A 27,297-nucleotide genomic window follows, 5' to 3' on the forward strand; every position below is an offset into this window, starting at 1 on the left:
TTAAATGTTGCACTTTTTTTTAATGACTTAATTGTAAAAATTAAAATATTTAAGTGCAATTGAGTATTTATTGAGTATTTCACAAGAAAGTATCCATTATTAATAAAAGAAAATATCCTATTATACACTTACTTTTGATTTTATTTTTATTTTTAGAAATTTTATCTTCCTATTATATATATTTATAAAATAATATTTTGAGCATTTAAAAATGAGACCAAATATTAAAAAAATTGTTACGAGTTAAATGGTATTTTAATTTAACTAGTTAGAAAAAATTTTTTTGATATTTTGAGCATTCGAAAAATGAGACTAAATTTTAGTAAATTTTTTTTTAATATTTTTTTTCAAGGATTCATATAGTCGATTTAATTTAGTGGGAGTAAGGTTTGATTTTGTTGTTGTTGAAGTATTAGAATGAAATTATATATATATATATATATATATATATATATGTATATATTAAAATTTAAAATTTAAAGTAGTGTAAATTTAAATAATGCACACTTCCAGACACGATGGTAAGTGATAATTGCGGGAGTGAAACGAATTTTATCGGTTCCCGGTAACGGTGGGCGGTCCACCCAATTGTCCTCCTCTTATACCCAACCGTCTTATTTCTTTGTCCCCTTCTCACAAGGAAAAGCTCGCCGATCTCTCACGCTCTCTCTTTTCTCTCTGTCGTTTGATCGTTGAAGAGCAGAAATCGGTTCTCGACCGTCAAGGTATGCTTTCCGATCAAATCGTTCAGCGCCTATGACCGATCATCGTTTGATTATTATTATTTGCGATGTGATCTGTGACACACGATGATGTTTTTAAAATTCCATATATATTTTCTTCCAGTCCGATCGCGTGAATTTATTGTGCAATTTGTTTTTCTTTTTGCGATTGTTGATATTTTGTTGATTGTCTGTGTTTTTATGATTATTTTGATTTGTATTCGTGATAATTATTGCATCTGCTTGATGGGTTCTGAGCGGACCTCGTTTATTTGTTAATTGTGCACAAGTTTTTTTTTTTTTTTTTTGTTTTTATTTGTATGAGAATGAGTGTATTTTCTTAATTTTCTCCCATCTGTTATCTGCGTTTTCTGTCGCTGCCAGGATTGTCAATTATTTTGCTTGTGGGAATATTGAGTTAGATATGCTTTGGGTTGTGATAAAAGGTCGCTGTATACTTTACGCTTCGTACATGGAAATATCGGATTGTGCTTGTTTATATGCACGTGTTGCTTTCTACGTCTATGTCTCCAGGAATGTTTAGAATATTTGCATTGATTATTCACTCAAGTTTGGGTTTATGAGCATCATTGTTCGCATGATAATAATGCTCCTATTTATCAGTCTATTCCTTGATGGATGAATTTCTGTTTGCATTTATTATGGTTAAACACGATGATCATCATGTTTCCCGCTGGGCAAACTTCTTAGTTGTGTCTCTTTATGTAGCATGATCAGATGTCCTGATCTTATTTATCTTTTATCTTGTTTTTGTTGTGAGCCCAAAACTAACATTTGTTTTTGTATCACTGTAACCCTGTAACATTAACATATGAATTGAATAATTTGGATACCAAGGTATCTATTATCTATCATCTATTTCTAATATAAAGGGGATTTGGGACATCCTCTTTGACAGTTACCTGATAATTATATTTAGTCTTGTTCTGCAAATTCCCTAAAATGCTATTTTAGCTGCTCACCTCTTCTGCTAAATTAAAAAGGCATGAGAAGAAAACATAATACAGTTATTTTTTCAATTAAAAATCAGAAGTTTTGGAGCCCAACTAGGTGGAGTCAGCTATATAAATCATTTTCTAACATTCTTCACAATATAGGAAATATCCTCAATAATTTAAGTGCTGCCCATTCTTATTTACTACCTCTAAATCATTACATTTACTGGAGCATTACTTTTGTCTTTGTTGCAAGAGGTCAACCATCCTAACCACCCTTCTCTTATATTATCTTCTACAAATGGTATGCCTAACTCACCCCAAATGTAGTTGTTATTTGAGCAAGAGGAAAACAAATGAATCCCTCTGTCCTTTTAGAAATCTGACATATGTGTCTGTTTTAATCTTTGGTAATGTGCTTGTCATTCTGTTACTATAGATCAATCAATGAGCCCCTCGTTTTTTCAGTCTTTTTTTGCATCCAAGTTTATTCATCTCCTTTTATCCAAAAGCCTTAAAATTGAGATTTTTTTGTTAAAAAATTGTTTAACATGGTTGTTTTATGATTTTTCCAAGTATCCATAAATGGTGATTTGGGTGGTTGATTATGAGGTGGATGATGCATAATCAGGAAGGATCCATGCTTGGTGGTTTTTTTGTAAAAGCATGGAGAATTTTAGTGAAATTGACTAGGATTGTGTTGGTGCAGTGATTGAAATTACCATCCTGATGATAATTCGAAAGCAGGTGGTGAAGGTAGTAGCTTCTTTGTTACAGAACCTCATATGAGGCGATGCTTCTGCTTTGGAATCTCATTTTAGAGCCTCTTACACGGAATTGTCACAAAATTTTGCTCTACATTGACTCTTGTTCCTTAGAACCTTGCTTCCATCTTTTAAAACCTAAAAATACATATTGCAGGTTAAGAGTTTATTATAAGGAGTTGCAGTGTAACAGCGTATTTTTGGTGTAAAATTGCTACTGTCTAGGTACCATGATACCAATGGTAGCTACAGTGCGTCATGGGCCTGACTTGATGGTCCATCCAGTCATTTGCTTGTGTATTTTTATTCTTTTTTAAAAAAAAAAAAAAAAAAGTCACGAGCTCTTAGGCTGTAGCATGGCTGGGGCAGAGCAAGCCTGGGCTTTAGCTGTGATATTTTTGGCCTGGCCTTGCCCAGTGAGCTTAGCATTTTTTTAATTGCTGGATTGGGCCAACAATCTGAGGCCTGATGTTGGATCAAACAGGGATCCGGCTGGCATAACTGTTTATACATTGTACTAGGCTGCTAACCTGAACTATGGTGGCATAACTTGTTTATCCATTGTCCTAGGCTGCTAGCCTGACCTATGGCTGTTCATAGTTAGATAGGTATTAGTGGGTGATTATCAGAGAACATGGATGCAGTTGCCTTAGTGATGTTGGACAGTTATAGATACAGAAATAGAGAGATAGGATTGAGGACAGAAATAGAAAGAAGACAAGAATAAGAAATAAGAAGGGAGGAGAAGAGAAAATGCTGTAGGCAGAAGAGACAGAACACAGAAATTAGGGACAGAACAGAGAGTTGGAAAGGAACATAAGAGAGCAGAGAGAGAGAAACTGGACACAACAGAACAGAGAAGAGAAAGGAGGAGGAAGTGGAGAGATGGAGGGGAGAGGGAGAGGCTGCATGAGAGAGAGGGAAAACCAGTCTGGAATTCTGATTCTATCTCATACAACTTGCAAGCCAACTAACCAAATACATATACCTACAAATAATGAAAACACATAATGACATGAAACCCCAACATAACATGAAATTACAGAACACAAATAAATTTTAATACAAGCATAGTTTCCTAAATCTATGCATAGAATAAGTATTTCAAATGGGCCTAAATGGTGTTGGTGGTCCTCTGTCACTTAGGCAGTGGTTGGACTAGTGTAGTGGATGATAGCATCTGTTTATTTGGATGATCCAGTAGTTTGTTTGATATGTTTTACACAGATAGGGGAGGAGTTCTAGTTTGTGTGGCATTATTGGTATCTCATGGGCAAGGTCTTAAATTTGGATTTCAACTAAAATTTCTAATCTTCCAAAGTATGGAAATTTCCACATTGGTGTCAATTTCAATTTGATTTTAAAAAATGATGAAAATTAGTCAAAAAACATGCAATTCTTTTATGAAACTCCTGAAACTATTATTAGAAACAAAAATGCATGATTTAGAACTAGAATATTGTAAATAAATTACATCGATGGTGGGTATGTGGGGTATAAGGTGGAGAATAACTATAATATGATAATCATATTAAACATATTCAATTAATATAAATGAAATTTATAAACATGCCAAATATTATTTATTACACAAATGCACATAATTTAGAGATCAAATGATCAAAAGAAATTGTTTTGGTGTTTCCATTTAATTCCAAAAATTTGACATCTATATAATTCATATTCTTCTTGTGATAATCTTTAGTTTCAATGAATAAAATAAGAGAGAAATCTTGGCATGTCAAATTTGAATTTCAAGGAAATTTCATTATATGGTTAAATTTTTTATAACTTTCAGCTGAAGTTTTGAGATCTCAATAAATTTTGGATGATTTGGGGAAATTTAACGTATTTGTAAAACAGAAATTGTCTGCCATTTCATTTTCAAGGGTAATGGAGAGCAAAATTTCGATAGAAATTTGGACAATTCCATGGGATTATGCTCATGGGAAATGTGTGTATGTTTGTTTAGAATTAGTATCAACTATGTCAGCTAGGTTGTAAGAGCCATGTTGCTTATTCTATTAAGATGTACCAAGAAAGAGTGAGTAATGACTTGGGCAATTGCATATTATGAAAGAAGTTGGTGCGATTTCAGTAACCTTGGGGAGTACACGTGTGATTTTCATTCTTATTATGTTTTTGGTTGAAGAGGATAAAATTGAAGGTTTAGATTAAGTTTTTTTTAGATATGTTGGAAGATTATGCTCCTTTTTTTTTTTTTTTTTAAATGCTGTTCAAAATAGCCTAATTGTGCATTTATCAAGCACATTAATAGCATATTGTATGGAATATACCATATAGTTCAGCTACAATACAATACTATTTTTTTTTTTATTATATCTGTACAGGTCGTTTCTCTTTTGTATGTTGTCTATTATGTCATGCATTATATCTGTTTGCATTTTACATAGTTCTTGTGTCCCCAACATTTAAGTATTTTCTAAGATTTATATTTCCAACCACCAATTCCTCTCCGAATAATTCTTCATCAACATGGTATTTTGCTGCACCATATAAAATTTTGTAGGTGATTTTTAAATTAAAGAAAAATTATAAAACCTCTTCCTTTCCTCAATATCCCCTGTACAGTCATATGTGATTCCATATATCATATACAGCATAGCCATTTTTCAATAAATTTAAGTTAATATATCCTTCCCCATGGGTTTGATGGTCCAGCATACCGAAGCTGTTCTGTATTTGCTTCATTGTCTTGATTTGGAGTGTCTTGGTTTTCCATGTGTATGTCAACGTTTAAAATCTCTGATGAACATAATCAAGCATCATACTAAATCATCCTTGTCATAGATTAATGGGAAGGATCTAGGGAAATGATCCAATTCCAAATATTTATCTTCTTGTTATTGCACGATGCTTTTTTTTTTTTAAAAAAAGAACTGAGTCATGTGTTCAAGCTTCTTATATATCCCATGTTTGCCTTTTTGGTCGAGACTCATTAGGCTACAATGCTACGTATAGGTAACCTTGGTGCTAGTTGTTCTCTGGATTCCCTTCCCATCAATTAGGTTTAGATGGTTTCAAATATGCAGGTTTTGTGGAAGCTGACTGTTTACTCGTTACATTCCATGTTGCATGGAATCAGGCCTAGTTGTTGCAGGCGGGTGCGTGTCCAAATGTCAGACTTGCCTATTTTGCAAATATCTTCCCATGATTTTGAAATACCAAGGGTACTCATGTCCTGTACCCAGGTGTTGGACATGGGATCTTTAGGTTGGAGTTAAGGATTCAAGTACCAAATCTTATGTGTCTTGTGTTTGAAATATATCCACACAATAGTTAACGCGGGAGCTCTGGAATAGGGGGCATATCTACATGTACAGGTAAGAATTCTTGTTGTTAAGATCTCTCTCTCTCTCCCCCCCCCCCCCCTCTGTGTGTGTGTGTGTGCGCGCACGTGTGTGTATGTGCATGTCATGCTCCGCATTTTTATCCTTCAAACAGGTTTTAAAAAATGATTTAATGCATTTTCAAATGGTTTTTTTCACTATTATTTATGCATTTTCTAACAAGTTTTCTAGTGGAATTATTCATTTTTATGTTTGTTAAGCTGGCCAATATCAGTTAGGATGGGTTATGTTCTCTCTCTTTATTTGTTGGACCTAAATTTTTTCCTTCATATAAGCCAGATTAAGTTTAGGCAACTTGCCAATTATTTTGAGTTTTTTTTTTTTTTTTTTCGTTTTTTCATTTTGGATTTTACTGTTATGCTACATCTTGGTGTGAGTTACTCCTTGGCCAGTCGTCATATATTGGAAACAAAATTTACTAGATTGCATAGTTAAGAGTTATTCTTTTCAGCATCTGAATTACAAATGGTGTTGCAGGCACTTTTTTTGGTCAATTCAGCAACTGAAGAATGAAACTGATTATGAAATTGTGTTCTCATCTGTCATTAGTTTGTGATCTGCTGCGCTTTCAAAGCGTTATAAGTTGGCCTTGGTATTGAGACTTGAGAGAGCAAACTGTAGAGTTACTAAAGATTCTCTGTTTAGTTCTCAGTATAGACATTGTTCCTTTGGAATTCACTTTTACGACAGAATCATGCTACTCAAAGAAATAGAAGCTCTGATAAGGGAAAAAAAAAATATCTTTGATGCTTATTTTGTGGGCACAATGACCTTTAGAACCATCATGATGAAATTCTAAATAGAGATGCAAGATTTTTGGTCCATTAAGCATTCTGAGGGGGTCTAGGGCAGCAGTGTTATATGAAAGATCTGGTCATAATCCAGAGTTTGCTCCAATCTCTGCCCTGAAGTGCTGAGATGATCACTTCATCCAGCACAATCTTTTGATTAGGCAGAGGTTTATTATTTTTGTCCTAAAATTTTCTGGGCGTGATGGAATGCATCAATGAATTATTTCCTTGAGTTCTCATATTCAAAGTTTTTGTAACTTTGGCTGCTTAAGCTGGAGTTCTGAAGTAGGTGTCAATATGGATATACTGATTCGCTATTTGCGTCCTGCTGGATCATGCACAGACTAGTTTATTGCAGTTGCTTAATTCCACTTTGGAGACTCTTGTCTGCAAGGGATGAAACTATAATGTGTGGCTTCTTGTGCTGAAGAAACATGGCTGTAGGACTTTTAGCAGGGAGTGCAGTATGTTGGATGCTGCTTTAATGACTGTTGAATTATTGATCTGATGATGTTTGAGCTTTCCACATGTGGTAGGTTGTTCTATTTCTACTCTTGTGGTGAGTAAATACCAATTAGAGTAACAGAGCAACCGTAATCAGCAGCCTTGATGGTGGTGATGCTTATTCTAGCAAAACGACGTGATGCCTTCAAGATGATAGTACATTGGATGAGGAAGAATGTTGCTTACATTTGGTATTAAGTTTTTGCTCAATGCCATAATATGATCATAACTGTTTATATGGAGGGTGCTGGGCTCCAAATTAAACGCTTGTTGCCGCTTTTATGCTCATGTGGATTGTAGCTGTTCTTCTGACAAGGTGTCATGTGGCCTGCTATCAATTGTGCAGTTGCTAGAGTTGGATTTATGAGATCTATCCTAATCGCTATTTAGGATGTTTTTCTTTGACCAGCCTCTCGTAATGCTAGAGTTTGCCGCCTATTTGTGTAGAAGCTTCTGTCTGCTCCAAGGGCCTTCAATTATTTGTAGGGCACATAAATGTGCCTCAATTTGTATTCTTAAGCACCAGTATCAATCAGTTGCATGGATTTGTTTTGACAAATAGCCAACAATCTCTGGCTCTTCTCACAGAACACTTCTTCTTTCTGTTTAATTAGAGAAATTCCTGTAAGCAAAAATGTGAAAGACATGGTCATGGAAGGCTTTGTAAAATTCAAGCAGTGTATATGCTTCTCATCATTTTCATTATTTTCGTCATTTATTTAGTAAAATCCTATAAGGCCATCCTGAAAATTATGAAAAATTCATTTGCATACAAAGAAATTCTTATGCCTTTCAAAATTTCTGTATAATTAATTTAAAATTTTTGGCTCAAAACCAATGCCTATATCTGTTTTGATCCAAACTAAATGCCTGTATCCAGACTGTGGCTGGAACAGTGCTTAACTTCGAAGCTTTTGAGATTGGAAGGATAGAAAAGAAGCATCAAGAAGAATCGTGGATGGTGACAATTCCTTTGAGCTAATGTTACTTATAAAGAAGCTAAATTAATACATTTAGGCACACATTAGTTTCTTAGAGCTACAATAAATATTTATAATCTCTGTTATAATTACTACTATTATTTTTTCCTAAGTATTAAATTTGATCATAAAATAACAAACAAGCATTTTAAGCAACAACTTATAATTCGTCTGTTGAGGGCAAATATTTTAGGATGCCTAAATGTTCCCAGCATTGCTACGTATGCAGCTGTTATGCCACTAGAGAAACATCACCATTGTCTTGTTATATATGTTGGGAAAAAGTAGTATGTTTTGTGAACTCTTTTGGGGTTTTGTTTTAAATTCCTATTATTTTCAATTTTTTTATTACTAATATTATATTATTTATCATTGTCATCATTATTATTGTTGCTTGGCCATTTCTCTAGCAGCTGAAATTCAGCAAATATTTTTGCTAGTTCTTCATCGAGTTCTTGATCCTAGATTATTTCCCACTTTGACCCTATCCATCCAATTATTTCTATACCATTGATTGTGATCCATCAGAGCTAACAATTAATCTTTTGGTGTCAAAGATGGTATTATGCAGTGTGATAAACCAATAGTTTTCTCCAGGAGTAATATTTCAGGTAATTTTGTTGAAGGCATGATTTATAGTTTGCCGCAGGATATGTCTTGTCAGTACAGGTGTTGAAAGCATTAAGATGTTTCATTAGCTAGCTGCTCACTTTTATTTCAGATGATGCATGAAATGCCTGTGATTGTACTCCTGGTTCCTCTTGGATCATTAATGCAGGTGAATTTATTATTAGACTATTCATTTTTATATTTCCTCAGTTTAGTGAAAAAAATAAGCTCAATGTCTCACATTCGTCCGTGATTGGGAAGGTACCATCTTTGTTTTTCCATAGCTGTCCTTTCATATATTTGACATGTTATTTGATCTATACTTTCTTCTTTTTTTATTGGCATAATCAAGCCCATAAAACTTTGTGCCAGTCTATACTTCTCAATGTCTTTCTTAGAATTTGGTAGAGATATGAACAAATTGTAGCAATTGTTTCTGCACTTACAGGTGAGGATGAAACTGTAGGCATGAGCAGTTCTTCTAGCGTATAGCAGTTTGATCAGTTGATTGAATGACATTATGATTCTGGCCATCCTTTCTTTTGTAATCCTACTTTGACATGGATGTGAGATTCACCTAATTTTCAGCTTTGACATTGATGTGAGATTCACCTAGTTGGAACATCTTATCTGACCTTGTTTGAGTTCTTCATTATTTTTGAGTCTAGCTTTTTCTTCGTGGGGTAAAAATGGTTAATCATAAAGTTTTCCCCATGGACTGCCTTTCTTTCAGGAATTATTTATATAAAAAAATAAATTAGTGGCAGAAATATTCATTTAATTGTGGGGGTTAGTGTCTAATTTCACAGAATATTGTCATTTAGTACTATATAAAGGACTTCTTTTTTATCCTTCATTGTCCTATTGATTGGAGTAATGAGTGGGGCAAGCATCACATTTTGGGATTAGTCTGTGTCTAATTCCATTTTTATAGATGTTTTTTGAAATTATTGGTCAATAACCTTTTTGACAGATGCCTCCCTTGCAAAGTATATGCATTGTCATGCAATAGTGTCTAAATTACATTTTGAACTCATTTGCCTAGTGCATACTTGTTTCTTTACTGGGAGGTGATGGGCCATGTCCGTACTTTCAGTCCTAATCAGAGAAAGTCAGATCCAAAGGCTAATTGTATATTTATGACCATTTTTCTTACTAGGAAAGGATACAAGGTTGCTCTCCCCTACTGATATGAGGGAGAATTTTTTTTCCTGTGGATTCTTTTATAAGCTAGTTATCTTGTTCTATGGTTCAAAGCCTACTTTTCAGAAGGAGGATAGAAGTGGAGTTGTTCATTCTTCCATTAATGTCTTTGACAACATTTCTTCAATGACTTATGGTTGGTCATTATGCTTAGGTGCATGAAAAAGGGAGAAAAAATGTTGGTGTATTTTGGAGAAACAGGGATATACAACTGAGCACCACTAGTCCTCATTTATCTAGCCATATGATCCTCTGATCCAGATTTAGGTAAATGTCTTTCCAACTAGGGATCCTAATTTTGATCTTCCTTCTGTTACCTACTATTACTGATTATTTATTTTTTGATTATTATTATGTTGTGCTTTAGGGGTTAGAGCAAGAACTCAGTGTTGTCTTTTGTTACATCCTTATGCCTTCTTACATTCTTTTCTTTTTCTCTTTTTGTTTCTCTAGCTCAGAATTTGAAAGATGCTTTCAATCTTTTAATTGTAAAAGTAGTGGCACTGTCAGGAGGCAAAGCAGTCAAGGAGTTTAATACTTGGGGCGACTTTCTGACAGGAAGGGAGCCTTGAGGCCCAAGTAGGTATTTTTATGGAACTACAAATCATTGTAATATGGGAAGATAAAGAGTTGGAGTTCTGGCTAGGGATTTCACAACAAAGACACGGGATTGACTATTTTGGGGCTATTGTAGTTATTCTGTAAGAAATAAGTTTCGAGTCCTTGATCACTATGAAATATTGATGCCTGGATGATTTGATATGATAAATCCTTTGTGATTATTGGACAAAAGCACTTGTGCAAGGATGCCTTCTAGTTTTAGCTATCATTCACAACAAATAAAAGTTTGTACTTTTGAGCAAGCATTATTTTTATGAAGTTGTCATTGAGGCTTTATATCAGGCTTAGTGGAGCCATGACTCGATTTATTTGCAAACAAAGTTGTGCCAATATCACTATTCCTATTGAAAGTCATGGAAAGATTATTGCTTAGAGAGTGTATGTTAGTGGTATGGTCATACACATGGTCTTAAATTTCAGTAGTTTAGCTGAATTTTTTTTACTTTAAGAGGGTTTCAAAAAAAAAAAAAAAAAAAAATCTATTTCTTTTGCTATTTTGGATATAGTGGCCAAAATTTTGGAAATTTAAATTTAGAACTGAATAAAAACATGAAAATTTTTGTTTATTTTTATTTTTTCTCCCAAATTATTCACAATAAACTATTTTTATAGTTACCAAAATTTCATTCATAATTTCCATATTTTGCTGAGAGTTTCCAGCATACTCTAGATTGAAATTGAAATTTTAGTTCTTGTTCGTATGCCCTTCATTTGCTGCCTCGATAGTGCTTAGGCTATAATTGCGTAGGATGGTCAAGTGCCCATTGTTATTCTTTTGAAAAGGACTGCTATTGACAATGAGCAAGTCATGACTGAAACTACTTGAGGCATATATAAATGAAAATTTGGCAAGATTTTCTAGGGAAGTAGTTCAAGTTTTTCCCTTCTCCAAAATTATTTTGTTCTCATTGTAATCTTGTACCTTAGAGAAAGAAAATGTAGTGCATTGTTGCTAGGCTTAGTGCAGACATAGTTCAGGTTTATGATTCATGGTTTTTGAAGTATGGGTGTAAATACATTAAAGGAATTTTGTATTCATTTGAGTGGTTATTTAACCTCTTTTGGGATTGCTCATATATCAGTTCATATTAAAAAGAAGCTAGCCTTGGGCTATGTTGGCACTCTATTTGGAGAGATGAACTGAAAATTTCTTTCTACCAACTAACGTTTTCTTTCTACTCATTATGGCACTTGAGAAACTGAAACATTTCAAAACAGCTAAACATAAGGTGATTTTTGGAATTTTGTTCATGGTTGTTTGTTCAATGTGAAGACTATTGATACAGTTCAGGTTTTATCAATGTGCACTTCTATTATGTTTGTAAATGATATGTAAGGAAAGCTGGCCTTTTAGCTTTCACTTCTTTCATAATTATTTCTAATTCCATTTTATTTTCTTAGTCCTTTAATACCTTAGTGACCATATACTAATTGACTAGATCCTGCATTTAGATGTGGTGTTCATATTAGAAAATTTTAATAACACTGTTCCTTTCTTTTTGGGTTTTCATTCTTGCTTTTAATTTGTTTTGGTTATTTGCATTTTGCCAATGTGAGGATGGACGGCAAAGAACACGCTGTCTTGTAAGCATTTCTTGCTAATTTTATTAACTAGCATGCCCAAGATATTATGCAACCACTGGTTTAGCCTTGAATAGTTACTTCAATTGTGCTAAATTTAATAAATAAAACTATAATTCAAAGAATAAGGTAAGAATCCATTATGCAACTTTAAGTTTTGTTCATGTTTAAACTAACCATATGGTAGGAAGTTCAGGCATTGAGATGTAACATGCACTTGAGCCTATGGGGGAAATTCGTGAAGTAAAATCTGTGGAACTTGTTTTCTAAAACCTTGGAGCATTTTGAAGATCTCATGTTTAAGCGTACCAGTGTTGTTAATTCACCCGTATGTAAAATTTTAATGATGTTTATCTCTGTTCTCTTTTAGTCTAGGAGCTCTTTGGTCATCTAATTGGTCTCCACTTATTGATTTTCCAAAATACTCCCAACTCCTAAGAAGATCTTTGCAGGTTACTTTGTAGTTCCCACATGGAATTAACTGCATAAGTTGAGATCTCTTCCCATCCTTATGTTTTGGTTGCTGTATCAATTCTTATAGCAAATAACATCTTCACATAAATGGATCCCCATGTTGTCTTATTCTAAATTTGTCATTTCTGGAATAGAAGGTATGGTACATTTGTAGGATGGAAATGCTTGGTGCTTATATTTACCATTGTTTCATGGGTTATTGCAGATCATGTTATATGAACAACTCAGAATGTACCCCTGCTTGAATACTGTGTGACATGGCCATGGAAATAATATGTGTGACATGTGGACATTTGCTTCGTAGGAAAAAGACACTCATGTCGGAGGCACTGTGTTACCCAAAAAAAAAATTTCTGTTGATGCATGAAGTTTTACACTCAACAATTTAGCCATGATTTATTGTCATATTATTTAGGGATTAGACGCATTAGTCATCTAGACGAATGTCCCTGTTTTTTTCATTTTTTTAATTGAATTGTTAGATTCACCTAAAAGGTTTAGTTGTTAGCTTGTCACCCAACTATCTATATTAAGCTTTGTCACTCCTTTGCTTGCACATCCTGATAGCATGTCGGTTGACTAACAAGTGATCAATAACAACACTAAGAGAATTAAGATAATTGTTAACATCTGCACAATAAATGTGGGCAACAAGAATGGAACCCTATTAGACCATGGCTCTGATATTGTGTGTTAGATTACCTTTTAACCTAAATGTTTTAGCATTAGGTTGTGGGCAGATATCATAGAGATCAAAGCTTTAATAGAAAAAATTGTATCCTTTAATCTTAATTGTTGAAATCCCAAGTATCCTTGACAATATTGAGTAAATTAGGGAAGTGAGTAAATGTAGAAAATTGTGTATTATTCTGTAGGGAGATTGTTTCCTTGTTTAGAGTCTTTGTTTGTATTATATATTGTAAGATTGGGATGTACATATTTTAAGAATTCAAGAAATATTAAAATTGAATTCCGCTCACATGGTATCACAGCCCGGTTTTCTCAACCTTAGCTAATGATGGCCAGCAGCACCAGTAGAGGGTCGACCTCTTTTGGAAAGCCCGACGGGGATTCGAAGGCTACATCCGCTTGGGGTTTGAATGGGCTGGACAATACAGCCTTTCCACTCTCAGTGGAGAAATTGAACAACTAAAATTTCCGTGAATGGGCTCAATCTATAAAATTGGTGATTGAAGGAAAAGGGAAAATGGGTTACCTTACCCGAGAACTGAGGAGACCAGACCCTACCGATGTTGTCGCCTTGAAAAAATGGAGGTCCGAAAACTCCATGGTCACAACTTGGCTTGTCAACTCAATGAAGTCGGCGATCGGAAAAATCTACCTGTTCTAGCCTACAGCAAAGGATGTCTAGGACGTTGTTCATGAAACCTACTCTGATGTCGAGAGTTATTCGCAAATCTTCGAAATCAAAACTCGGTTGTGGCAGATGAGGCAAGGCGATAAAGATGTCACGGAGTATTTCATGGAGATGGCCCATCTCTGGCAAGAGCTTGATTTGAGCATCGAAGAAGAATGGGAGTGCTCCGACGATAGCATGGGATACAAGAGGAGGCTCGAAAACGAACGGGTCTTCGAGTTTTTTGCCGGCCTCAATTAAGATCTGGATGACGTGCATGGACGAGTCCTCGGCCGACGACCTCTGCCTTCAACCCGAGAAGTATTCGTCGAGGTAAGGAGCGAGGAGAGCAGGAGACGAGTGATGCTGAGACCCCAAGGAGATCGTATCGGGCCGGACCTGTCCATCCAAAATCCGAGTACAAATGGGAATGGACCGAATTCCAATGGGCCCGACGTCTCAGCTCTTATATCAAAAGGCCCTGTGGGATACGGGCAAAGATCACAAAAAGGTAAAATATGGTGCAAGCACCGTCGAAAGCCAGATCATTCAAAAGATACCTGCTGAGAGATTCATGGAAAGCCTGTAGATTGGAAGTCGAGACAATTTCAAAAAAATCGTGGGTATCAGGCTACGGACAGTTCAACTGAAAAATCACAAGGTGAAAAAACCAATAATACCACTCCAAGTGGTGTATTCAGTCCTGAGCAGTTGGATCAGCTATATAAAATGTTTTCCTTAATTCAACCATTGGGTCAGTCTTCCACTGGTTCTCTAGCTCACTGAGGTAATTTTTTGTCTGCCCTAAATACTATATCCTATTACAAATCACTATGGATAATTGACTCGGGTGCATCTGATCATATGATTGACTCTTATCAATTGTTCTTATCCTATTCACCATATAATGGAAATCTGAAAGTAAAAATTGCAGATGGATCTCTATCACCTGTTGCTGGCAAAGGAAGTATTCGCATATCTGATTCTATAACTTTAAAATATGTCCGACATGTTCATAAGCTATCTTGCAACTTGTTATCCATTAGCCAGTTGACAAAAGATTCCAATTGCTCTGCTAAATTTGTTTCATCTCATTGTGTTTTCTAGGACCTATCATCGGGAAGACGATTGGCAGTGCTAAGGCGTGTGAGGGACTCTACTACTTTGAGGAGGCAATACGAGTGAACAATGTAATACTGGAATTTGTGATTCTGCATCTATTTCTAAAGATAGGGAACTTTTGTTATGGCATTCTAGGATGGGTCACCCAAATTTTCAATATTTAAGACGTTTATTTCCTTCTATTTGTTTAATTAAAACATCTTGTCTTCTGATTTTCAATGTGAAGTTTGTGAGCTTGCAAAATACCAGCGTAATTCTTTCCTAAAATCCACATACAAACCATCCCGCCCATTCACTATGATTCACAGTGATTTTTGGGGACCCTCACGCTCCTCCAATCTCACTCATACAAAATGGTTTGTTACCTTTATTGATGATCATACTCGTATTTGTTGGTTCTACTTGTTGAAAGAAAAAATTGAAGTCTGGTCTATTTTTGTCAGTTTTCACTCCATGATTCAAACACAATTTCAAACTCACATTCAAATTCTACGGACTGATAATAGTACAAAATATTTTAATGATATTCAAGGAAATTATCTTCAAAAAAGTGGCATTGTACATCATAGTTCTTGTGTGGATACCCCTCAACAAAATGGGGTCACTTAATGAAAAAATAGACATACTTGAAGTAGCTCGGGCATTAATGTTCACTACAAATATAAAGAACTATTTTTGGGGCGATGCTATCTTAACAGCTACACATCTCATTAATCGAAGGCCGAGTCGAATTCTTTCCTTTACAACTCCTCTTCAGAAATTCTAGGAATATTTTCCTACCTCTCGACTCCACTCTAGTCTTCCTCTGAAAATCTTTGGATGTACTGCATTTGTTCATGTACATGCTCACAACGGAGATAAATTGGAACCTCGTGTCATTAAATGTGTCTTTATTGGTTACTCTCTTACCCAGAAAGGCTACAAATGTTATGACCCAATCTCCAAGAAAAATGTTTGTTAGTCTTGATGTCACTTTTTTTTAAATCACTCCTTATTTCTAGAAGTCCTCTCTTCAAGGGGAGAAGTAGAGTGAAGATCGGTTATTTGATTTCTTTACTTTTGAATCTGTGCCATCTAATGAGTCTCCCATTGCTTCATTCCTTGACCCATCTATTGTGTCTCCCATTGCATGTCCTAACCTACCATATACAAATGATCACTTAAACTCAAGGGGAGATGCAGAAAAACAAAAGGAAACACTTGTTTACTCCAGAAAGCCAAAAACAAAGCACAATGAGAATCTCATACCTGAGGCACCAAAAGAGTTGGAATCGGTGATAGCTCCGAGCAGCCATGAGTCGAAGCGCAGTCCTGATAAGGTAATCAATGATCATGAGCTTTCTTCTGATAAGTCTACACCTGATGACGTAAATTTACCCATTGCTGTCAGAAAACAAACTAGGTCATGTACTTTATATCCCTTGTCAAAATACATGTCCTATAAAACTTTGTCTACAGGGTATCGTACTTTTACCTCTAACCTTGACAGAATAAAAATTCCAAAAGATATTCAGGAAGCTCTAAAAAGTGTTGAATGGAGGGAAGTCGTTATGGAAGAAATGTGGGCTCTTGAAAAAAATGAAACTTGGAATGTTATGAACCTGCCGAGTCGAAAGAAACCAGTTGGTTGCAAATGGGTTTTCATAGTGAAATATAGAGTCGTGGGACAGTTGAACAATATAAAGCCAAACTCATTGCAAAAGGATTTATACAAACTTACGACATTGACTACATGGAGACATTTGCACCAGTGGCAAAACTAAACATAGTTCGAGTACTCTTGTCATTAGCTGCTAACTTAGATTGGTCACTACAGCAACTAGACATTAAGAATGCATTTTTAAATGGTGAGCGAGAAGAAGAAGTCTACACGACTATACCACCAGGGTTCAGTAAGAAAGGTGAAGAAAACAGAGTATGCAAACTCAAGAAGTCCTTGTATGGACTCAAGCAATCCCCCAGAGCATGGTTCGACAAATTTGCAAAGGTAATTAAAAATCAGGGATATCGACAAGGGCAATTAGATCACACTATGTTCTTCAAACAGTCTGAAAATGGTAAGAAAACAATTCTGATAGTATATGTTGATAACATAATTCTAACTGGAGATAATACAGTGGAGATGGAAAGATTAAAGAAAGTCCTAACTAGTGAATTTGAAGTTAAAGACTTGGGACAAATGCGATACTTCTTTGGAATGGAAATTTCTAGATCAAAGAAAGGTATCAGTGTCTCTCAGCGAAAGTATATCCTTGATCTTCTAACCGAAACTGGCATGCTTGGATGCAAACCTAGTAAAACCCCGATTGAAGCAGTAAAGAGGGTCGAAGAATGTGGAATACCAGTTGAAAGAAAAAGGTATCAGATATTGGTTGGTAAACTAATATACTTATTGCACACCAGACCCTATGTTGCATTTGCGGTAAGTGTTGTAAGTCAACACATGCATTCATCGAAAAAGACTCATCTAGATGTTGTGTATAAGATCCTCAGGTACCTCAAGGGCTCTCCAGGCAAGGGACTCTTCTTTAAAAAATGTGAAGGCAAGGAAGTGGAAATCTTCACAGATGTGGATTGGGCAGGATCGGCAGAAAACAGAAGGTCAACCATTGGATATTGCACGGGAAATTTGGTAACTTGGAGGAGTAAAAAACAGAATGTGGTGGCTCGAAGTAGCGCTGAAGCTGAATTCAGAGCAGTTGCACAAGGGATATGTGAAGGACTATGGTTACGGAAACTCTTGGAAGAGCTATAGGTTTCGGTAAAATTTCATATCAAACTCTATTGTGACAACAAAGCAGTCATCAGTATCTCTCTCAATCTACTAAATGTGTGGAAGTGGACCGATATTTTATCAAAGAGAAGGTTGAAGAAGGAATCATTTGTATGACTTATGTACCTACCAAGTAACAAACTGCAGATATCTTTACTAGAGGGTTAGCACGACAGGACTTTGACGATTTCATTGGCAAGTTGGATATGATTAATATCTATGATCCAACTTGAGGGGGAATGTTGAAATCCCGAGTATCCTTGACAATATTGAGTAAATTAGGAAAGTGAATAAATGTAGAAAATTGTGTATTATTTTGTAGGGAGATTGTTTCCTTGTTTAGAGTCTTTGTTTGTATTATATATTGTAAGATTGGGATGTACATATTTTAAGAATTCAAGAAATATTGAAATTGAATTCCGCTCACATTAATGCCATGTATTCTATCTGTAAGGATCAGTCCTGTTGACCATGGCTCTACTATCCTCTATTATAATTGCTCAGTTCTTCGTACTAGAAAGAAGCTTGCTCTGGGTTATATTTGTACATACTTGTAATATCAACTGAAGTTTTCTTTCTACCAACTAATCTTTTCTTTCTACCATTAAGGCACTGCAAGCGAGTTGGGGATGGGAGGGAGGGTGAGTAGTAGCATGATGGTGATTGTTGCAGCAAGCATCTTATTCCTTGAAAATTTTTGTTATATAACTTTTTTTCCTCAAAGGGGCATCCCTTTCCATACTAAATGCCAAAAGCATGGATAGCCCCTCCCCTGCCCTTCCTTTCTTCATTCACCCCCCCCCCCCCCCTTATAAAAAAAAAAGTAAAATAAATAAATAAATAAACGAAAGTTCATACAGGCATATTTATTTAATTTTATTAATCAATAGATTTATATGCAGAGCTTCAATTTGGAGGTTGTATGAATGAGGATTTAGAAGCTTTTCAGGTTCAGTGAGGGGAATTTTCCTGTTCTTTTATATTAGAAAATGTCACCCAAATGCCAGCCATTTAAATGCTGCTGCTGCTTCTGCTCTCTCTCTCTCTCTCTCTCTCTCTCTCCAGCATTATTTCCTCAACAACTCCTATATGGTTCAATTCTTGTTACCATGAAAATGATGGTACTTTAGCCTTGCTCAATGGCGATTAGGTGCAGTTTTAATTCATTATGTTTGTTGTTTGAGGTCAATATAAGGATGTCAATTATGCGGATAGGAAAGACCAATGCTATGTTTGCTGGGGAATTTAGGAGTATTCTGAAATGATGGTGAAATCAACCAAACTTGTGTAGATTGCAGGTGTAGGAGAGGAGAATATGGTTAATCGATACCTAAAATCTCATGTGCTAACAAAACATTGGCTTTTGACAGGTTTGAAATATGGAGCAGGATTTGTGCTACCACCCAAATAGTTAAGGTATTGTGGGTGGTGAGACTTATTGAAACCCTTCACTCTAAATAATGGATGCCGCTAGGTAAGGTAGGAAACTGTTTATTTCTTCCGTTCATAGGGAGGGTTCATCAGACTGAGCAATCCTTGGTTCTAAATAGGTATATCGAGCCTTCTTCATTTCTTGATATTCCTCTCCCTTCCGATTTGTTATGCTGCATGCTCTGCTGTTGAAAGTCTATCCATTTTGTGTAAAAAAATTCATAAAATTAAAAAAAGAAAATGGGCTTTCTAATATGTGAGCCATAGTCATAATAGTAATTCATTTTCAAATCTGACCATTCTAACTGAAGGTCAGAACTCAGAAACACTGGCTGAAAATTTGAGATCAATTATCGCTTATGTATAAATATTCGTATATACAACTGCATGATATGCTAATCTTGCAGCTGTCATAGCTATTAGTATTTTTAGCTATTCTGCTTGCAAGAGTCTGCATTCTAACATTTTCAACGTAAATATGTAGTCATGCAAAAAAAGAAGTAATGAGATGTTAGCACACTCAAACATTAGAGCTGGACATTCTATGTCCGTGTTGAAGGTTGGGGGGGATTCGAGTCAGAACAGAGGTTAATATTTTGGGAGAACTTAGTATGGTTTAACTTATGGCAGGTGTGCCCAGTTCTTTGGTTAGTCATATACTCATATCTATGCTTACGCATCAAGGGATGAGTGACAAGATTAAAATTTGTAGTGTTTTATAACTTTTATTGGGGGCTGCCATTCTGAGCTTTGCACTTTTTCCTTTTTTAAACAAAAATTTTTTGAAGAGTACCTTTGCTAATTTTCATTTTTTAAGCATATCCTTCCAAATATTATTAATTTGTTGTGGCTTAATCACGATGCATTCTATAAATGCAAGGGCACTATATATTAAGGCAGAAAATTTTTGCCAACTTTCTACTGCCAGAAAACTAATGGCAGAGAGAGAGAGAGAGAGAGAGGCCACTATATTAGACAGAAAAATGTTGCCAACTTTCTACTGCCAGAAAACTAATGATAGAACTAATAATGTAAGGTGTGATAGTGTGCACTGTGCAGCTATGCCTCTTGGGTGGATGAATGCTCATTCATCAATGCATGCATGCGCTGATAGTTACATTCTTGAGTATGGGTTCAATCTTCCTCTTCACTGCTTTATCATAAATTTCACCTGTAAACATAAATCCAAGAGGAGGAAAATAAACCATCAAAACATATGTAAAATAATTTTTTAAAAGGAGGAAGATGCAGCTTTTGATTGCTAATACTTGACACACATGTGCTCCAGCGGTACTTTTGTTTGGATTCATGATAACAAAGGCTAGAATAGTCTACATGTTTTTTTAATAAGTATGCCCAAATTTCACATTCCAAGGTTTGATATATTTCCATATTTGCAGGTTGTCATTTTCTTAATATTTCGATTATTGACGCATTACTGTTATGGGGCATAGGCATTTATTTAGCACGTCCCAAATGTTTGAGAATGAGCACCAGCATTGGAATCATATGCATGGAGAGCAACCCTACATGCATTCAGGTATTGGCAACTTTAGAAGTTCTTGTTATGTCACGTGTTTAGTCCTACTTATAATTATTCATTACCCATTAGCTTTTCTCAATTTATGGCTATACCTGTACTCATGGCTTGCTCGCTGACTAGCTGCGGGTGCTCTGGAAGTCATGCAGACACCCAAAATATCCATCATTACCATCACTTTGATATTCATTATAAAATATGTATATATTTACATATATTCGTTTGTAGACCAATGTACCTGGAACAGAGGATGTTCTGATTTTTGAAAAGGGAGTAAGGTCAGGGTAGGGCAGATGCTCTAAGATGCGGGATGTTAGGTGTGTAGTTGGGATATATTGGTGAAAATTGTGCAATGGCACTTGTATATTTTGGAGAGGATGTTGAGATGTTTCTAAATCTAGAAGATTTTTTTTTCCCCTCTGAAATATAGTGGTAATGACTGAAAATGGAATTATGCTTTAATCTTCCACTTTTACTAATAAAATATCTCATGTGGAAAATATTGAAATTAAAACTTTGGATTTCTAGATTTACCTCTCCAGAGCAAAAATGTACAATGTTTTGGAATTTCCAAACCAATTCGCGGTTTGCTAGGGCATTAATGCTTTTTGTTACCTATGTTGTGAACATTCCAAAAGAAGAGAAAGTAACTGTATTGTAATTAAATTTAAATAATAATTTTGAGATACAAACCAGTATTAATATGATTGTTTTCTTCACAAAAGATTGATAAATAGTGTTTTTAATGAATTCTACTTTAATGAAGAAAATAGACTTAGTACTTGATTGCCTTTTTTGTTTTTAAATTCTCATCCTGCGTCTTTTTTAAGTCAACATGCATTGTTATTTTAGTTGGTTTTTTTTTTTTCTTTTGCTAGTATTTTGCATATAATAGAAAGCCACCCAGTTTCTGCTGCCTGAGGTATCTTGATTTTTCGAACGAAAGAGGATATCTAAATTAATATAATATGCAAACAGATGTTTGGAAGCTAAAGACTGAACCAAGTTAAGGCTTTACCCACATGTGGAACTCTTCATGTCATGACAAGGACAGATATGCAGTTAGATTGGATAAATTCTGTAGAGGTATTTTTCGAACAAAAGAGGGTAGTTACAAGGATATCTAAATTAATATAATATGCAAACAGATGTTTGGAAGCTAAAGACTGAACCAAGTTAAGGCTTTACCCACATGTGGATGTCATGTTGTCAATCACAGTTCACATAATCAAGAAAGCAGGTTGTAGTCTTTGAGCTGCTTTAACAGTTGCATCATAAGGTTAACAATGACCAACCAATGGAAAACTTTAGATGCTTATATTGTAGCTTGGTTTTTATATATTTAGTTTGGGAAAACTCTTGTTATTTTAGAAGTTTGGTTAATTTAGGTTTATTTTGTGTATGTAATTACTTTGGGGTTCCTTTGTAATTTCTTGTTTTTTGGGACTTTTATTTATAAGTTTCTAGTGGTGGGTATAAGTGAACTTGTAACTTATTGGGCAGTTAATAATTTGAAATCAGGATTGCTGCAGTTTCCCTCTCTCTCCTGCAGGTTCCTGCTTCCCTTCATCTTCTTCTTCTTCCTTCTTCCTCTCTCATATCTATTATGTTCTGCCTCTAATTTTGTCTCTCTTCTTCTATCTGCTCTGTCCTGCTTCCTCATCCTCCTTCATCTTCTTCTTCTTCTTCCCTTTGTTTCTCTCGCTCATTTCTCTCTCTATTTCTGAGTTCCATTACTTGTCCTACATTACAATGTTATAGAAACATTTTGTGCCTATGCATGATGCACCCTCACTATGAACTTGATGCACCTATAGTGGTTCATTTCATGGAGTTGCACCAACTTCTTATTCTCAAGTATTTATTACCGTTTAAAAAACATTTGTCATTAGAATATATGTTGTTCTCATGAACCAATGCTGAATTGTATTTCAGCCAGGACTACTGCTGCTGAAAATGGTTCTCTTGTTCATCCTGTTGAAAATATGTCAATAGATGGAGTTCATTTTTCATCTCACTGGAATACAACACCAAGGTCAAATGGTTATTCTTCCTCAAGCCACAATATTGAAGTCCCACATTATCGAACAGATGTTTCAGGCCCATCTCATGATCCTTTTCTGCATCCTTCTGCTGCTGGAAGCTTCTGTGTTGCTGCAGATAATTATGCTTACCATGCATCGTCTTCCAATTATGAGAGACAAACATTTCATGGGATTGAAGGAGGTTTTATTGATCACTCACTGGGTAGTGTAAGAGGGCCATACAAACGAAAAAGCCCTGGGATCCCTGCAGTATGTGAGAGAGGAAGCTCTAGCAGATATTTTAGTGCTGGAAGCTCCTCTGATCTCTCGATATCGTCCGATTCAAGGCAGGATAAGCCAAATACTGATTGTCAGCATTCATTTTGGGATCCTGTCACCATGACCTCTTGCTATAGAGGCAATAGCCTTTCGATCGGAGGTGAATCTTCTCTGAGGAATGTGAGAAGCAGGTCTGCGCTCGACCTAGAATCCAACTTAGCTAGGACCCATTTGTCAAGCAATCAATTGCACCATCCATATGCAGCAGGCTATCCCAATGACCATCCTAGTTCTGTGGATCTTTCTGGTCAGAGTTCTGTTGTTTCAGCTCGGGAATGGAACCAAGTACATGTATCTCATGCTGCTCATGGAAGGGCTCCTGTTTCAGGTTAGTGCTGGCCATTCAGCTATTTTTTTATGTGTCATATCTGCACCATTGCCTGTACTTTAAACAATCATTTTATTTAATTTTGTAGATGCCAGTGGTTTAAACCATGAACCAATGCACTTCCTTGTTGGAAGTAGTACTGGCAATGCTTCTGTTGATATTGGAGGATACCATCATGATTTCATTTCAAGCAGAAATCCCATTCAGCAAAATTTTATTGGTACCTCTTCTCAATGTCTGAGGGGGGTTCGCAGTAGCTATTCTCAAAGGTCTACTCCAACTTTCAGGGCTTCCTCAAGCAGCTTGCGCTTGGGACAGGTAGGAGTGTCAGATGAAGGTATGCAGTTGGTAGCAGAAAATTATTCCTCTAGGCATCCTCGGCCATTACCCATTGTTGGATGGCGTAATGGTGATAGAAGCGGAAGATCAAGGATGTCTAATGAACGATATCGATCACTCTCTGATGAAGCAGGTGTCCGTGATCGATTGGCATCTGAAGTATGTTTTTTTTTTTTTTTCAAATTCTTATATTAACTCTGTCTTGCACTGCCTTGCTTTTAGAGTGATGATCTATGAAGCCTCATTCTCACACTAGCTAGAGCATGCCAAAACTGATCATATTTGTATTTTGAGCATCACTTATTTCTCTTTTCAGTTTTAGCAAAGTCAAAGCTTTGACTGGGTTTCTTTTAGTCAAATGCAAATCATATATGTGAGAGATTGAGCCAGTCATACATGAAATCAACCTTAGTCAAGTGGTCAGCCACCATGATTACTTTATATTTATCTGATTTTGGATTTCGTTTGATTATATAAGGAAGAAAAGCACTGGATACTGGTTATGTGAATTTACTTTGAAGGCATTGTCAATCTTTTCTGTCAGCCAGCAAAAACCAAAGATTAGAGTTGTGTAAATTTGCTGGGATGTCATTCTTTTGAGTCCTGATTTATGTTCTACACAAAGCAGTTGTCTTGGATCTGTGTGTGTATATCTTGTTTTAGTGTTTGTAATAAACTTGAATTTGTGGAAATGAGCATAACCAGGAAGACCAGGGCAGATGGATTCCCGGAGGTTAAAATGTAAAAATATTCGAGAAACTTTCGAAATTCTTTTTCTGAATGGCTTAACAGGATTTTTTCTCTTTGCAGGGTCTTATGTTTGTAGATCGCGCAGCATTGTACAGCTCCAGAAATTTGTTTGATCAGCACAGGGAAATGCGGCTAGACATAGACAACATGAGTTATGAGGTACTAAACTAATACCCAGCCTAGACTACTATATTTAGTTGTTGTTTCTTTGTTCCGTTTAGAGGAGACCCGAGACCTCCTGTCTTTCTATTATTCCTGGCTTCTAATTTTTCTTGAACTATTGTTGCAAGCAGGAACTACTTGCCCTAGGCGAAAGAATTGGGAATGTCAGTACAGGCTTGTCTGAAGATCTGATATCCAAGTGTTTGACAGAGACAATATATTGTTCATCAGATCAGATTCAGGAGGAAGGGACGTGTGTGATTTGCCTGGTAAGATTTCAGGAAGTTAGAACTCTTTTGGGCTGGGATCAACTTGGGATTGCGGAGGATAAGCCAGTTTGTGCCAAATGCAACTCCTCTGTTGGGTGTAGAATCCCTGTAAATGTATCTTGGCATTTATTTGCATGCATTTTGCATTCTCTACGATTTTCCACTGTTCTGTGAGCTGCATTGTTGAAATCTAATGTCTTCGATTTCTCAAGTGGTTTGATGAATAATGTTACTTTCAGTAACAAATCTGGTATTGTGGTTGACAGGAAGAATACAAGAACATGGATGATGTTGGGGCGTTGAAAATTTGTGGACATGATTACCATGTTGGCTGCATCAAACAATGGTTGTCTATGAAGAATTCTTGCCCAATCTGCAAAGCTACTGCTCTAGTTGATAATATGAACGGAAAATGATCATTCACCTCACCTTGCCTTTGTTTTATTTAATTCCTGTAAATATATTTGGGATACCCTTCAAATGATTGAGACACAGACTTCTTTAGGGAATTTGTAAAGGGAATGATCAATTTATTTGTTCTAGCTCTTTCATCCTCGACTCCCAAATACTTGTCATGCCTTTCCAATGCTCATTTTGTTCCTGCATGCATTTGCCTGAAGGGTTCAAAATCGGGTTTAGACATGGGTTAAAGCTAGTAAGATGGTATCAAGCTGGTTCAACCTTTTTTATGGAAAGCTGATTTGGCTTCTTTGTATTGCCTTTTGGCTTGGGGTGATGAACTTACCTGAGGTTAATGGCATTAATCTTAAATTTCAACCTTGAGCACAGGCAGATCTGGATGGATTCCTACTGCCCAAATCATCTAAAAGAGAAAGGACGGTTGGTTCAGGTATAACTCAAAACCTGTTGATTATAACACGTTATATTGTTAGTAGGACTCATGTAGTATACTGCAATTAGCAACTTTCAAATTTTAGGGGAGAGCCCTCCGTTACAAGTTTTATCTTAAAGGAAATTTAATGAGAAGGTCAGGGGCCTATTTAGTTGTGTAAATATTTTTCCTTTTATAATTTTTAGTTCTTCAAAAAATTATAAAATTTTAGTTTATGACTTTCGTTTTTTAAAATTCGTATTAGAAAGTGTATAAAATAATTAATTCTTTCTAGATTGTAAAGTAACTAAAAAAAATATTTTTCAATTTTTCAAAAAAATTATGTGAGGCAATATTTGAAATCATGGGTTTTAGAATTTGAAATTGAATTTGTGCGGATTTAAAAGAAATTTTATACATAATTCGTCCAAATTAAAATCAAAAATTATATTTTCATGCTTCCCCATCCACAAAAGTGAGATCTAAAAAATAATTAAAAAGTTGCTTTCCAATTTTTTTTATATAAATTTGAAAAATTTTAAAATAAGGTGGTATTTTTGTAATTATTTAAAAATTTAGAAATAAAAAATAATATTACCACAAACAAATAATGGTAAAAATGTTGATTGCTGTTCATTTATTTCATACAATTGTTGTAAAAGTAAAAGTTTAACTACTACTTTTTAATTTTCTAAAACATTAAAATTAAAATAAAAATTGTTTCCTAGGTTTTATATTTTTGTCTTTTTTATTAGAATAACTAAAAATTAAAGCATCTTTGCATCCCAATCTTTCAATTTTTACGTAATTAATCCAAATGCATAATGGGAGAGAACTTTTCCCATTCTCAAGGAATAGGATTAAAACAAAGACTAGATTAAAATTTTCATTCTCGCTCATCCCATTTTGATTACAAATGAAGCCTAGGAGTGTGGTCTAATGATCATTGCCTTGAAGCACGATTGCTTGGATGATTAGAGTTAATACCTTCAAATGCAAGCTACAAATACCTTTTATGGCAAGTGATGATGCAAAAATCTTTCAGTGATCTGCAAAAAAATGTAGGGTGATGGTTCTCTAATTCCTAAGTTTGCAATCATCTTATGAATCTTGGGTATTCAAAGATCTTAAATAATCTTGTATTTTTTTCTCTTGGCCTTTATTCTTTTTTTAACTCGGGCATTCAGTAATTAGCTTTATAATAGGCACATTCCCACATTCACGACCATAATTTATTATATCGAATTGTTGACTTAGTATTCATGATTTTAGTTATTCAGCATGATAAATTGTCTAGGATTCTATAGTTATGTTTAGAGTTGAGCGAATGGTCGGTTTGGCCAAATTCGGTTAATTAACTGAATTTATTGAAGTTTTCAGTTAGTAATTTCCTCTAATCGAACCGACTGAATTCAACGTTATCACCGAGTTGAATCGAACTGAACTACATTTTTG

At 35.4% G+C, this 27,297-nt stretch overlaps 1 protein-coding gene across 21 annotated transcripts; it reads left to right on the forward strand.

The window, feature by feature from the left end:
- Positions 1-519: 519 nt before the first annotated feature.
- On the forward strand, positions 520-25,576 carry LOC131168609 (probable E3 ubiquitin-protein ligase ZFP1). Of its 21 annotated transcripts, XM_058128179.1 has the most exons (10): positions 643-725; positions 5,425-5,786; positions 6,291-8,866; positions 10,055-10,167; positions 20,660-20,799; positions 22,735-23,490; positions 23,579-23,988; positions 24,640-24,738; positions 24,873-25,010; positions 25,277-25,576. In XM_058128179.1, exons 5-10 carry the CDS (start codon positions 20,703-20,705, stop codon positions 25,424-25,426), a joined length of 1,650 nt encoding a protein of 549 aa, XP_057984162.1. In that variant the 5' UTR covers positions 643-725; positions 5,425-5,786; positions 6,291-8,866; positions 10,055-10,167; positions 20,660-20,702; the 3' UTR covers positions 25,427-25,576. The 21 variants fall into 21 exon arrangements, with proteins under 21 accessions (XP_057984161.1, XP_057984150.1, XP_057984166.1 ...); XM_058128183.1 differs by lacking the exon at positions 6,291-8,866 and having other exon boundaries at positions 627-725; XM_058128170.1 differs by lacking the exon at positions 10,055-10,167 and having other exon boundaries at positions 628-725; positions 5,549-5,786; positions 6,291-8,699; positions 8,810-8,866; positions 24,873-25,576.
- The last annotated feature ends 1,721 nt before the right edge of the window (positions 25,577-27,297 follow it).

The sequence above is a fragment of the Malania oleifera genome, chromosome 11 (genome assembly GCF_029873635.1).
Source record: "Malania oleifera isolate guangnan ecotype guangnan chromosome 11, ASM2987363v1, whole genome shotgun sequence".
In the NCBI taxonomy this organism is placed as follows: domain Eukaryota; kingdom Viridiplantae; phylum Streptophyta; class Magnoliopsida; order Santalales; family Ximeniaceae; genus Malania; species Malania oleifera.